General features: G+C 38.4%; 1 protein-coding gene across 1 annotated transcript; it reads left to right on the forward strand.

Annotated features, from left to right (window-relative positions):
- Positions 1-223: 223 nt before the first annotated feature.
- npm1b (nucleophosmin 1b) lies at positions 224-15,258 on the forward strand. Its single transcript, XM_062425441.1, has 11 exons — positions 224-272; positions 621-703; positions 1,539-1,658; positions 1,893-1,986; positions 2,604-2,695; positions 3,011-3,069; positions 3,253-3,325; positions 7,959-8,057; positions 13,626-13,721; positions 13,834-13,908; positions 15,132-15,258. Exons 1-11 carry the CDS (start codon positions 224-226, stop codon positions 15,174-15,176), a joined length of 885 nt encoding a protein of 294 aa, XP_062281425.1. The 3' UTR covers positions 15,177-15,258.
- Positions 15,259-15,753: the final 495 nt, after the last annotated feature.

The raw sequence follows: 15,753 nt of genomic DNA on the forward strand, positions 1-15,753 counted from the left end.
TTTGTCATATTTTATAATATATTTTGCGATTAAGTTTTTGATGACACTAATCGACATTACGATAGCAACATCTAGTGGTCATCCAGTAGAATAGCCTGTCTTATTTGTCCCGCCCAGTCTCAAATTCTATTGGCTCACGCGTCAACCCTTTTCTGCTTCCCCATTGGCTCTTATCATCTGTCCGTCACACCAGTTTACGGAAGTGTAACCACCCACTACAAAGATGGAGGACGATATTTCAGACTTGAGCAGACCGCAGATGTACTTGTTTGGTGAGCTCACCTCTTCTGACAAACCCTTAGCGATCTATTTGGGTCACACAATCAAAGTTTATCTCCCTGTTATCAGACACAAATAGACATATAAACATTTAAAGCTGGAGGAAGTGAGCTGAATAGCTGTTTTAACCTGGCCGCCAATTCAGGTCTTTTGTTAGCTAACTAGCCAAAGGAAAGCATGGAGATGTGTGTGTGTTTGTGTGTGTGTGTGTGTGCGTGCTACTTTGTATGAAACCTCCTCCACCTGGGTCTCAAACTGTGTCATGCATTTGCTCATGTTCTGCAGGATAAGTGCAAAAAACAACATTAAGTTACATGTTGCACGTATTGTTTTTTCTTTAGGCTGCACCTTGAAATCCGACAGACGTGAGTTCAAAGTTGATGTTGAGGACGATGATACGGAGCAGCAGCTGTCACTCAAAGCAGTAAGAAAAGTCACTGTCAGTAGCTGATGCAGTAGGATAATGACAGGTGTTTATAAAGGGAAAGATAAAGGTTAATTACACGTGAAGTCACTGTTTATTCTTATGTTACAACCATTAGCTGCAATATAGGCCAAACTCTTTTTAATCTATTAGTTTATTTATAGAAAGCTTCACTTACAAATGTGTGACAATAAGATAATAATCATAGCATCATATTGAAATAAAGGATATGGATATAGGTAACAGGACAAAGGGTCAAAGTAATTATAACAAATAAATACATAGACAAATGACTTAACACAAAAGGTAAACATTAAAATCAGATTTCTTTAAAACAAAAATGTTTGCCTACTAACTGTATGTGCACATTTCTTATTGTACATAAGCTGGACATTTAAATTATTATAAATATCACAAAGTTTTTTGTTTGTGCAGAATTAATGTTGTATGTAAGTTTTTATGTGAAATGAAAAAATGTGCAATTTTCTGATTTTATCAGCCAAACCCTGAAAATCTGGTATGTTTACTAGGAGGGAAAAAAAGACTTAAACAATTAATAGAATATTTAATCAATTCATTATTTCATCATTTACAGTATTAATGAGCCAAACTGTAACTTTATTATTAAATATTTCAGAAATGTAGACCTTACCTGGATACACAAATCAAGAAAACCTTTATAGGAAGGAAAAATACTAAACAAGAATTAGGTCAAATGTTGATGTTGCATCAGGTCATTTCTTTGTAATTAATCAAAGACAAGAGATATCAGACACATGATCATACTGAGACGTATAAGCAGCGTTGTACACAGTCTGCTGTGTTGCTGTTTCAGGCGTGTCTGGGAGCCGACGCGGAGGATAAGTTCCACATGGTGGAAGTCGAGGGCCTCACTTATGATGGGAAAACAACCAAAGTGCCACTGGTTGCCCTGAAACCATCCGTCCTTCCCTCCGTAAGTCAGCGTCATTGGTGACCTCTTCTTAGGACACGTACCCAATATTAATGAAATAAGTCTGTATTTTTTCTTTTTCTATTTAAAAATAAAAAGATCATACATACTATTGAAGTCATATAAATGAGAAGGAAAGAGAATGTAAATGTAATCTTACACTACATCAAATATGTGAATATCTGCATACGTATTTGCCTTATTTGTTGATGTAATTGTTATTTTTTTACTGTCCAGATGAATTTAGGTGGATTTGAGATCACACCTCCAGTTACTTTCCGTCTCCAGTCGGGCTCTGGACCAGTTCACATCAGCGGGCAGCATTTTGTTAGTGAGTATTATGACAGCTATTACCAATGCTGTTGCCTTTCCTATGAACCACACACATACACACACACACACACACACACACACACACACACACACACACACACACACACACACACACACACACACACCATGTTTCCATCACTTCAGGGGACATTACATTGACTTACATTCATTTACTGGACACTTATCCTAACCGTAACCATAACCACTACATGCCTAACCTTAACCCTTATCCTAAACTTAACATAACCCTAAACTTATATTAACTTTAAATCAAGTCTTCACCCTAAAATAAATCATTTACCTTAAGGGGACTTTCTTTTTGTCCCCATAAGACAGGCGAGTCCCCATAACATAACTGTGTGAACAGATTTAAGTCCCCACAACATTAGGAATACCTAAACCAGTAGTTAGTTGGTGGCTCCACCTTCCTCCTAATTTGAGTGAATGCAACCTCTCTTTATAGAATAAAACTTGTAGTCCAACATATTTGTTTAGACTTTCATATTTGGTGGACTTTTTTTTACACCTTTATTTATTTATTGATGGATATAAAAGCTGTCACGCTTAAATTAAACAGAAGTCATCATAGTGCTATAACTAGTGTTTGCTTTGCAGGTGTGAAGGACTCAGAGGATGAGGAAGAGGAGAACAACTCGTCACCGGTGAAGCGGCCTGCGAACCTGATTTCAGGAAAAAAGCCTCTACTGGTAGCTGCCTCAGTTTGTTCTTTGAATTCATTCAACAATAGAGATTTTTTCACCTCGGCAAGAAACTATCCCAATTTTTTATTTGTAGATGAGAACATGATTAAATATGCCTAGAATTTTTTTTTTTTGTAGCAGCAATGGTTATTTGCTTGCTGCACCCCTCATGAACAGATTCAGATGACACTCTACTACAAAATGTTAATATTAAAAAGGTATACTGTAAATTTGTGATCCAGTGCCAGTAATCCAAAGTATCATAACCACTCAGGCCCTGTGTCAAATTCTGACAAACTAAAAAATTAATTTTCTTTGTAGAAAAAACTAAAGATGGATTCTGACGACGATGAAGAAGACAGCGATGAGGATGATGATGAGTATGTCTATTTTTATGCAGAATTCAGTCGCTGTGCATGTGCAAAATACCACATAAGTCATTTTATTCACTCAACGCAATATTTATACACATTTTTATATTGCATTTGTGCAGAGACAATTCTGTCCTAAGGCTTTTTAAGTGAGGTAACATCATATTTTTTCCTCTCTTGATGTTTTTGTAGTGACGATGAAGATGACGACAGCGATGAAAATGATGTGAAGCCTCAGAAGATTGTCGGAAAAGAGCTCAAAAAAGTAAGCTGTCTGTTTTTTGATCCTTTTATAAAAAAAATGACATAAATGTAAGTACAGTAGCTCCATGATACTTATAATATAAACAAAAAAAGAATAGATGTCCATTTTACTGCAGTATATAATATCTACTTTACATGCAGTACAGTGTTATAACATCATCATCATCTATCTTTTACATGGCCCAGTGTGGCTGCTTTGACATTAAATCAGAATTATTCAAAATACAGCATGTGATACTCAAGCTATTGTGAGGCAGGCATGGTTGTGTGTGTGAGAGGATGATTGTTACATATACAAGCACCACATGTTTGAAAGCTTTAGTAACTTAAGTAGTTTTATTTTAATTTTTTGGGACTTTTTATTAACTTTTTATTAAGATTTAGTGAGACGTAGAGAACACAGTATTATAATACAAGTACTGTACATATGAGTGTGGTAAATCCACAAAAAAGAGAAATAAATAAAATAAATAACCCATAATAATGATAGTTAACATAAATAAGTATATATTGAACAATAATAGAATTGTAATAGAGCAAAACACAATATGAATAAATAAGAGCACTGCCTTTTAATTTGCTGTATCAGTGGTTTGGACGCTCACACAGACTTTACGTCCACTTGATCATATTTCAGTCTGTGGAGCATGCTTTCATATTATGCTGTTTCTACCGTTGCTCTTGCCCATTCCTTCACGTCAGAAGCTTTAAAGGTTTTCCAAATAATTCTGGAAGCTGTGCCTAAGCCAACTGTTATGACTGAGGATACACATTTCGACACATTTGGCAGACAAAAGTATTTTGGATGATTTTTTTTGTATTTGGTTTTCTCTTCATGTGTTCTTTCAGGCGATTAACGCCAACCAGTGAAAAGAGTATTAACTAAAAAATGCATGGTGTTTGAATTAAGTGAAATAGTCTGGGTTTGTCCTGTTGTGATGTGGGTTGGATTATAGTCAGAATTGTTAGTCTGTCACATAAATTACTGCTGAAACCAAACTAAATATTCCCCTTAGGTAACTAAACGGCTCAGTTAATAGTATACGCTTGGAGTGGTTCCAATCCTCTGTTGTCCACCAGGTGTCAGGGTAGCCAAAAGCTTGTCCACATGTTTTTTGTGTCTGTGTGTGTGTGTGCGTTTGCGTGTGTGTGTGAGAAAATTTATTTCTCTGCGTTTGGTGCAGTCTGCCCCCTCCCCCTTTGTTTCTACTGCATCATTTAAACTCCCACAGACTGTATCCTGTAGTAACATTTCATTTCAGCAAGCCCTTCCCATTCCTGCACTCACTGACCGTCCACCTTTCTTTCTTTTTTTTTTTTGTATGAGGCAAAACATGGAACTTTTTCATCCTGTTCGCTCTTGTACCCACCTGTTTTCAGAGAGAAAAACACAGGGTCTGTGTGGCGTAATGATCGGATTTCTCCTCTGTAATCTGCTTGAATTCTCACCGTCTCTCCAACAAGACGGCACTATGTCATACACACACACACACACACACACACTCCCACACACACATTTACACCCACACACACACACACACAAAGATAAATGTACACTTTTTAGACATGTGTTCATGCAAGTACACATTCATGCTTGCAAAAATGCACATTCATTTCTGCAAGCATTTACAATATATATCTACAGTATGTATGCAGACAAGCATATACTACATGCACAGTTTCATGCACACACTCTTACACGCACACACACACACACACACAAACCAGTTATGGGAAACATCTTCTCCTATTTTTGTGTAACCCTGCATATCTTTGTCCCTCTGTCATCCCACTGTTAATATGATTGCTCCTTTTTATCGTCTTTCGTGCCATTTCAGCTTTGCACCTGGCCTTTGCCTTTGAACACTTGTTTTGCGTGTTACCACAATCACTTGCAAGTGTGTGTGGGTGCATGTGTGTATCTGCCTAATTTTTACGTCGGTGTCTGTTTGTGATTTCTTTTTTACTTTTTTTTTTTTTGTGAACACGCAATCCAAGAGCAAACTGTGCCAGGCAAAAGATCAAAGCGGGGCAGATGCGCATACCTGCGACGTGAGCGCCGATCCTTGCCTCAGGGTCAGATGACAGCTGAGCATTTCTGTCACCTGTTGATTTATTCTGTTGTCTTCTCCTCCAATTCCTCCATCCCCTCTGCACCCCCCACACACCTCCCCTCCCTGACCTTAATCCTTTTTCTTCGCCCTTCTTCTCTTTATCTGTCCTTTTTTTCTCTTCATTTTTAAATAATGAAGGAACAAAGCTCTAGAAAACAGGACTGGGAGCAATTATTGATTTACTGACAACTCTGCAATATTTCAATATCACGTTGTTTTTTTTTTAGTATCGAACTTCAACACTGTTTTTCATTGCCAAACAAAATGTGTCCAAAACACTGAGTATTGAAAACTGTCAGACATTGAAAGCACTTAAATGCGTGGTCAGATATTGTGTCTCTTTGATCAGATATATCCACATAAAACAGGAAATCAGGGTACTACTTCTATTTGATCAAGCTCTAGTATTAAAACAACATTAAACACTGATGCACTGGCAAGCTTATAATATATTGAGAAAAACATGATTTTATTCTAAGTTATTAAAAGTATAATATTGGTACTGAAAGTCAGGTATCAGTAAAACTCATATGAATATATCTCTAAGTGCATAAAGGCCAATTACAGTATTTTAATGTAACAACTTGTTTTGTGACCACTTAAAAAAAGCATAAAGGTTTCTGAAGTTGCATTTTTTTTTATTCATCTGTCTTTTATTTACATGCTTGAGTTGCAGTGTTGTCATGACAAGTAAATCTTAGATCATTTGCTTGAGACAACATGTCATATTTGTGGCAGTGATACAGCTTGGCTGTGCTGTGCAGCTCTGGCAATCAGATCCACACGTCAATGTAAAAAAAAGTGATATGGCAGAGTTCAGTTGTATTTCAGAAGATTCATATTTTCAGTCAGAAACTGTCCAAAAAACATATTCATCTTTTAAACGAGCATGTTAAAGGTGCTTTTACACTACAGGATCCCAGGAATCTTTCTAAGAAAGGACTTAAATCACAGGAACTAGTTTAGGCTCTCAGGCCATGATTCCTTCCTTCTCTGGAGGTAGAAGTTTATGATAACCCAGGAGCTTGGAAATACAGTTTACATATCACTGACTGCTCCAACATACGTTTTGAGACTGCTGCACTTGGTGAACAGCATTCATGAGACTGCAGAGCATATTTGGTCGTAACTGATATCAATCTTAGGAGATGTAATCAGAATATCTTGAAATGTTACTGAACTTTAAATGGCAGTCATGTAGCTGACTTCCTGACTAGTCTAAAAAAAGATTCAAGATTCAAGATTAAGTATGTAAGGGACAGAGATAGTGGCAGAGAGATAATGATAAAACCAGTCAATTTGCTGATTATTTCAGTGCAGTTATGAGTTAAAAGAGGAAGCAGGAAAAACACTGATATCTAAGATTTGCAGCAGAATATGTCAACACTGCACTTTTATCTTGTCAAATTAAAAAATTGTGTCACAAACAAAGCCGTCGCCTTTTAATATATTAGTGTTGTAGACTTACTCTAAGTGATTCAAATCATTGGTGAAAGATTACGATCCTAAACACAGAAAGGATTAAAAAAAAGCCAACTGACTGGGGGAGCGTTTCAGCATCTTGTATTACCAGGCATCCCTCTAGGAAATTACATATGTAATTGCCTTGTAGCAGTTATGTCAACACAGGCAATTACACTTTTAGCCCATTCCAAGGCGAATACCAGTGATTGTGAGGAAAGGGTTGGCGCTCAGGAAATGCAGGTACTTGCCTCGGCTATTACAAGGTAATTACACAGGTGACTTAGAGAGGTGGAAAGCTGACGGTGAGGGCTCCTGTGTGAAGAACAATAGCAGATTATTGGGGAACTGAAGTATATCATCAATGAGAACTAGGTCTAGTGTTTCCTCAGTTATTTGCTCAGATAATTTCAGTTTTGGTTTTGCTCACATGATCTCCAATTTGGTTGCAGTTTAGTTTTTAACAAGCCTGTGTAGAGATGAACATCTTTAATCATATAACAAATCAGGATAAGCTCTTAATTCGTAACATCTGTGCTGCCACGATTCATTAATCGCTATTATCTTTGGTTTTTGTTGTGGTAATAGGTACTTTTTTTCTTCTTCTTTGGTGTAAAATGCTTTTAAAGGAGTATAAACATACTTCATTGATATTATTAGAACCATACAGATGAGAGAAAATAATGTGAACACCTCATGGCAAAAGACTCTGAAGAAAATTAACCACAATTGCAAACACTTATACAAATGTGGTTCTTATTATGTTACATGCCAGTTATAATTTGTCAGCTATGAAGAGGCTTGGCAGTTACCGCTTGATAATGTTTTCAAACAACATAAAAAAAAAAAATGTAGCCCCAAAATAATTTTGATATCCATCCAAATGTATCTAGTGAAAAGGCCTAAAGGGGACACATTGACATAAAGAGCAACTATGAGCCTTTAATAATAGTGCAGCGTTTGCATGTTTTTAAAACCACTCAACAGGTGTCCTAAGAACCTCAGGACTTTTTGTTCAACATCTTATGAATTTATCTTTGTGTTTCTTTGTCTTCTCAGAGTCTGGAGTCTCCGGCTAAAAAGCCCAACAAAACTCCGGTGAAACAGAACGGCCCTGCAGGAAAACCATCAGGATCAGCTGTCAAAGCGCAGATTAAGGTAGGAAAGGCTGCTCAGCTTGGTTTATGTCGTATTGAGAATAAAACTCCTGACAGCCAAGGGCAAGCAAATGCACGTTTACATGTACTCTTCTTTTCTTTTGGTTTGGTTGGTTTTGTGGTTAAAAGTCTGTTGAACCACACAGAAATGAGCAATATCTCAAAACTCGAAACATGAACCAAAGTAAAATTCCTCAAATATAGATTAGAAAAACCCCATAAAATTCCCCACCTACGCTGAATTGTAAGTCTGTGTATTGAACTGCAGTGGAAACTGTTGATAGTGATCATGGTTACAATGATTAACTGTTATATGCATCAAAAAGCTTTGGGCAGAATAATCCCTTTACAGATGCTGTTTAAGTAATTCAATTCTAGTAATTCAAACCTAAAACTTATACATTTTAACTAAAGTTATAGTATTTTTTATTACTTAACTCCCATGATGCACCTATGATATATACTTTGTACTATAATATGCACCATTGTTGTCTGAGGTTAACCCCACACCTGAAGAAAAAGAAAGACATTTTCTCTCAAGCTAATGATATGCAACAGCTTTTATTTCTTTACTCATTTAATAAATATACAGATGTCAATTAAAATAGGGATCTGCATGAGAAATAAAGGGAAAGTGAAAAAAAAGGTTATAATAATCATCTGCTTATAGTGATCAATTTGACATGGACAGACATGATCACTATAAGCAGTTTATGCTTTATTTTGTTTGTTTAAATAGTTTGAAAAGAAGTTTTAATATAAATAATATAATTTTTTGTCAGAAGCTACTTAAAGGATAAGTTTGCAGTTTTTCAAGTATGTCTTAAAAGGACAGTCAAACATTCCTCCTGTTCATACTGGCTATTAAAAGAGATCCCCTTCAAATGTGCTTTCAATGTAAGTGATGGGGGCCAAAATCCACAGCGTGTCCACACAGTCATTTAGTGCAAAAATGCATTTAAAAGTTGATGTGAAGCTTATATGAGGCTTAAAGCGGATATCTGCCACATTTACAGTCTTTTTAGCATCAAATTCCCTGTTGAGCTCTGGTGGAAGTATAGTAACAAAAAGAAGGACTTTGCCAATAAAAAAGACTGTAACGTTGAAAGATATCTACCTGATTGGAGTCATTTGGATGGCTGAAGTTTCATATGTGCATTATAAAGGGATTTCTAATGGCCAAGATGAACAAGACAATGTTCATTTGGGTATTTGACTATTGTTTTAAGATGAACTTTAGAGTTTGAAGAAGCTTGGACAAATGTACTACCAAATGTACAAATGTATCTATTGGCTGCATCAGTGAAAAGCACCTTAAGTAGATGGACATTGTGATTTTATGTCAACACATGTGCTCAAAAGAGATGAACTTTTCAGACTAAAGCAGTGAAGAGCACCACATTTGAAATCACATATTTGTAAAATGCATCATACAGTGAAATGCACTTAAAAAAAAAAAAAAAAAAAAAAAAAAATCACCTCAGCAAACACCTTGATCTTTTAGTCAAAGTCATTTCTGTTCTTAATGGAGCCTCAGGGTATCTGTGACCAAGGGTAATTGTTTGCATTTATTGGCATTAACAATTAGCACATGGCAAAAAAAGAAAAAAACAAACAAAAAAACATGCAGAGTCTTGCCATTCCTCTGCCAGGGAATGTGATAAATGCACATTGCAATTAGCTCAACCTGATAGTTAATTTCTTCGATGGAATGTCTTGGACAGCCGCCTCTGAAAACCCAAAGCTTGAACTCTGCCTCTCTTTAAGCAAACACACCTGACCTCTAAACAGGGTTTCCTGGGGCGAGGTTTAAACCTGTGACCCCCTTGGCCTGACCCCGTCGTCTTGAGTTGCAGCCACCTTTGATGCCCCCCTTCCCCTCCCCTCCCTTTCCCTCCCTCAACCCCTCAACCCCCTGTAGCCAACACACACATCAGGGGGATACAAATTGGCAAGCTTTCTCTACAAGTTTACACATCTCGCAAAGCATGTTGCCTTGATAAAAACGACTTGGACAGAAACTCAGTTTAGATAAGGCTTCATGTGTTGGCATGCGAGTGCTCGTTGCATGTTTGGTAAATCATGACTTATGCTAAAGGCACACCATCTCACACCCACCTCACTACACATAAAATCATCAGTTCTTGTCTCTTTATTTTTAATCCTTTTTTTTATTTATTATCACAAAGCCACAGGATTGCTAAACTCCTGAGGCGAGAAAGTGTCCCCCCCCCCTGTTCTTGCAGTCTTGTGGGAGTGCAGGCAATTCTGTCGTGGCTGTTATTCAGATGCAACGCATTTTAAAACAGGCTCTTGAAATGCTCCGGGGGATTAAGCCGACGGGCCGACGGGGGCGCTTGAACCGCCGAAACCGTCCCGCCAAGTTTTTTAACTTTTCTGGCTCGTGGAGCTTCAACTGCCCCCTCCCTCCCCCACCATCCCCTCTCTCCACTTCTACACAACAACTGTTCCCTCTCGACAACCTCTTCACACCCCTCACTTCCTGGACACACCTTCTCCCAATTGCTCTCATTACCAGCGTTTGATGTCTGGTGCAGCTTGTGCTTCCAGATGCCCCTGAGGAGTGAGGAAGCGGGCGTGGATGTCTGTTTTTTTCTTTCCTAAATGCAGGTGACTGGTCATTAGATTGGCTTGTCAGATCTGTTGCCAGTACCGCAGTTCTCACCTCTCGGGGAGCCCAGCGTGTAGCTGCACCTTCTTGCGTAATCGCCTCGACATGAGAACCAGCTAACTCGAGTTGCGCTGATCTGAAGTAACTTTATCTCGCAGCTGGTGTCTTTTGATTGATGGGTTTGGAGGAGCCGATGCCTTAAAGCAGACGTCAGAGTCGTAAACTTGTTAACCACTTCACTCAGGCTTATCCCAAAAGGGCGTGAGTCACCGTTTTAGGGACTGATTGACATGTGTTACAGCAGGTGCCTATCTGGTCAGCAATGAGTGTTAAGTATGTTTATTTCTTGCGTATGAGCCTCTACAGATTGGAACTGTTACGCATGGAAAAACGTCCAAAAAGACCAACCCCTATACTTACATTCATGACCCGACTTTTCCCCCCAGACATTGCCCCCCCTCTAAATCTCTCATTACAACCAAATGACAAGTACTATCCCTGGACGGACCTGATGAGCAAAGGTGTCGCAACCATGTGTTTGCACGGGATTGAAGACGAGAGATCGCATCGAAATGATAGCGTGCTTGTGATTAAGTTCCATGTCTCGTGGCATCTGTAATCAGCGTCTGGGCCCAGATGAAAAAGCTTGCTGGCGTTGTGTGTTTATCAGCTGTTTTAGGTCCACAGCTGTCCTTTGGAAGTAGAGAGCTGCTTGTAAATAATAAATACGTAGTGGATTTGTCTGGCCGAGAGCCAGCAGGTTTTTTTTTTTATAGTGTGGTATGTGTGCTTCAAGGTTTTCTTCATTTTATACCTTTTGATCTGTGCTATAAAATGCAGATCTCTTGGGGACAGGGACAGATGATTGCATGAGTGATAATGTATTTTCGTGAAATTAGTCCACCTGTTTTTAACCATTTCAAGTTTTTACCCTAGTTGTTCAAAGCCTGATGTTCCACTTTTTTTTCTGTAGGAGTCAAGTAGTAACACATGACATTTGTTGGATGCTGTTATCGTACCATTAGAGTCGGGTATGGAGAAGTAGATCTGACTTTGAATAATACCTTAATGCATAAAAAAGGGGGAATTCCTCTTTTTTTTACTCCAAATCTCCACTCTTGGATGTGTAGATGTATAGAATAACATGTTACCTAAAGTTTCGAACACCAGAGCTCAGCTTCCTCATCGACAAGCCGATAAGATGCACAGTCCAGTGATGGGATACTCTACTCTGTAAAGGGCTTGGGGCCTCACTGATGGTGATGAAATAAGTGCTTTGAAGCTATTGGAGACTATATAGATAATGTATTTGTTAGAGTAGGATCATCATTTTATATGTTTATATCAAAACATTATCATCAGTATAACTATATCAAACAGTGGCACCGGTCAGTTGCTTCCTAATAGTTTTAGTTTTCTTCTGTATGTTGGATCATAACCATATGAACCATATCGCTGCTCAAATCTGTGGTCTGTTTTCTATTTTAAGTAATATAACAGGAACACAGATGTAAGAAAAACTGCACCTGAAATCACAGTCAAAATTAAAAAAAGATAAATCTGATGAATACTAATATTGTTTTTGCTTTCAACATATTTGGTTTATTTTCTATTTTAAATAATATAGCAGAAACATGGATGCAAGAAAAACTGTAACTGAAATCAGAATTGCTTAAAGATAAATGACCAATGTTATGTATGAACGTCATTTCCAGTAAATGATTTCTTGACCCTGAATACCCTGATCAGTACCTCAGCTACAGAATCCACACTGTAGGATAGTTAAGTGTCTAGAAGCAGAAATAATGAGCAAACAGGCCGAACACCACACTGAAATCACTGGACTGGACTGTACTGGCTGTGGATAAAGCTCCTCTATAAGTTGCTCCTTGTTTCTTTCAGATGCGTCTCTGGCTATCAATGAAACCCTGCAATTTCACTGGATTCCACACTGGCTTCTTGCATGTAGGGACAAGCTCTGTGGCTTGTGTAACGAGCAGTCACAGTATATGGAGTGTGTGTGTATGTGTGTGTAAGTGTGTGTAAGTGTGTGTGTGTGTGTGTGTGTGTTGTTGTGTCACACTAAGACATTTACTAATTGAGGACCTCTGGGGCCTCTGCCGTCCTGGTCTGGACACACCTGTTGGCCTGCATGTAAAGTGCTCATGCTGCCGTCTTCCTCACAAACACACATGACTCTTTGTGGGTTGAAGTCGGACTTGTGATGCCACCAAAAAAGGGATAAATAAGTGCTGCTTGTTTTAGTTTGACATTTGAGAGAGTGTACCGTCTTTTCTCGAAGAAGAGATTCATTTGATCTCAGTACAGCTTTTATAGATAAACAAGCTGGAGAACACGAGCTGCTCTTTGACCCTTTTTTCCTTTAGTTCAGTGGATAGGATTTGCCATCAATGGAAAAACACATTTGACAACAATTTCTATTGCTCATTGGAGAGTCGGGGCTTGCCCTCTCCTGCTTGCAAACAATAAAATGATAATCTGTACCTGATGTATTTGTAAAATAAAAGATGTTGTAATTAGATTAGAATTTGTTGTCCTTTCTCATGCTTTTATCTCCGTCCAGCTGGTTGCCTACGCCAAGTCTGTAAACACAGACCCAGAGTTAAATGGGTCACGATAGGGCTGAAGCCCAGACCGGCATGTCGGTCAGAAAATCAATCTATCGCCACTTAATTAGAATCAGCAATGTGGTGTTGGAGGAATCAGAGAAAAATCATGTGTATGTCTTCAATAATTCATAAAGCACAAAATGTTCACGAGCACAAAGAAAAAGAAAAACGTATGGCAAGAGCTGAATGAAGGAAGAAATATTGTGACATAATGTGAAGTTATCTTCTTCATGTACAAGACTGTAAATCTTTATCTATTTGACATATAAATCAGTGTTTCTTATCTATATAATATATTTTTTTCTAGACACCTGCCCCAGGAAAAGACAAACCCCAGGCTGGGCCGTCTAAATCTCCGTCTGTGGCTGAGATTAAGAACAAGTTGTCAACGGCAGCCAAGGAGGTATGGCTGTCATCCTCTTTTTTGCAAATTACTGCACTTAATTGAGTGTCTGACTCGCGGTTAAGCTGATGATTTAATGTCTTTTTTTTTCTTTTCCTTTTTTTTTCTGCAGGGAAAAACACTACCGAAGACGGAGCAGAAGTTTGAGAATTTTGTGAAGAGTTCATTTAAAATTTCGGACAAAAAAGTAAGTAGTCATGAGTCATTTGATATATTATGTGTATATTTAATGATTGCACATGGTTGACAGCCCTGATTACCACGCATCTGAGATTGGGCTTTGTTTATTTTTAAGTCTTACATTTTTAGCTCTTACATCACTTGTGCAATTTATTTCAATTACCTGCTTTTTTTTTTTTTTTTTTTTTTTTTGCTCCTGTGATCTCTGCACTCAACCACAGAGACTTGTTTACTACCAGGTCTCTAGAAATATTCCAGTTGCTCGATGTCGGTAGCCATAGGCACGTTTACTTCAACCATCATTATAGCTTTAAGAGCTCTTTGCCATGATAGATACTGAGGAATGCATTATTGTTCAAACTGTCCAGTATTCCTCAAAAGTCTCTCCAGCACAGCGCGTTCTCTTTGAATTATATTCATTTTGTGTCAGCGGGCTCTTTTGAGATGGAATGGGAGTACACCTGCCAAGGCAGACTCTTTCCCAGTGATTTACTGGAGTGAGTGTCTTTTGTAGCCTTAATGAAGGGACTGGTGGTATGTGGATGGTACCAGTCTCACATTCACATTCAAGGTCCATGAGAGGGTTTTTCTAAATGCAGAACTTAAATCTTTTCTAATGCCGCTTGTCATTTCAGAGGCAAAATTAAGGCTCCTGCACGTTCTTTTGAAGCACATTAATTAATCACCCCAAAACCCGAAGATTATCACCGTTGATTTATTCTAAAGTGTGTCAGTGTATTCCAGTGTCGGTTAGACATGAAAAAGGATATTTGAATATCCATTTTTGATTGTAGCAGTGTTTTAAAATGTTAACTGTACAGTTATAAGAGCAGGTGAAAGCTCTTTAGAGTGGAGCGAGGGCTCGGTGGACAAGGAAAAGAGTGGGGGTGGAGTTGGGGTTGGGGAGAGCTTGTTGATCCCAGTGTGTAGAAACATCTGTGGAAGTGCTTTGGTTTCATCAGCCAAGGCTGAGATCTGTCAGACCTGGAGCACCTAGTCATATACTCTGGTATGTACTGCTGCCCCCACCCAACCCCTCGTCGTTCCCCAACAGCCCCATCTAAACTCAGCGTTCCCACAGGCGAGACGCACAAAAGCATGTTGTAGTAAAAGTGAGTCATGTGTCTCATGCTGTATAGCACTTCATTTGGATGATTTATAATTTCTCTCTCTCTCTTTCTCTCTCATTCTGTTTTCTATCCCTCTCTCCCCTCTCCGTACCTTTCACAGGTGGTCAAGGACCTCTGGAGTTTTGTACAAACACTGAAGAAGTAACAATCCTTGTACTTGGAAGCATTTCTATGTTTTGCATCCTGCAAGACATTTAAAGGCACAGTCGGCGAGATTTCCTACTCAGCCATATCGTATCAGCATCGCTAAACTATGACTCAGAGTGATCAGAAGGACTGAGCGCTGAAATCGGTTAAAGCCATCGATGTTTAGATTCAGGTGTCATCGTTCTTTTAGATGCGAAGCACATCTTGGAGCTGATTTGTTATTAACTCATAAACTCACTCATTCACATTTAGCAGAATGGACATTTTCTACAAAGGGAAGCTGGACATGCTGTCACTTTTCAATCTGCACCATCTATAGGAAAGGAAAGTGATAGCAATCCACTGATAAGTTCCTGCCGATGTCTATTTTACTATAAAAAGCTGCTGCAGTTTTGATACTTGCGCCACCTGCAGTCAATAAATGTTGCACCTGCAGATTTTTATAGTTGCAATAAATAGCAGTTGTGTAAATTATTAGGTAACAACAAAGGTTAGAATTCAAATGTTCAGAGCTGAAGACAGAACCTAGTTAACTTTGTCATTGCTCATTTGTTTTATTTTTGTATAAAGAACAG

Source organism: Scomber scombrus, chromosome 9, assembly GCF_963691925.1.
Source record: "Scomber scombrus chromosome 9, fScoSco1.1, whole genome shotgun sequence".
Lineage (NCBI taxonomy): Eukaryota > Metazoa > Chordata > Actinopteri > Scombriformes > Scombridae > Scomber > Scomber scombrus.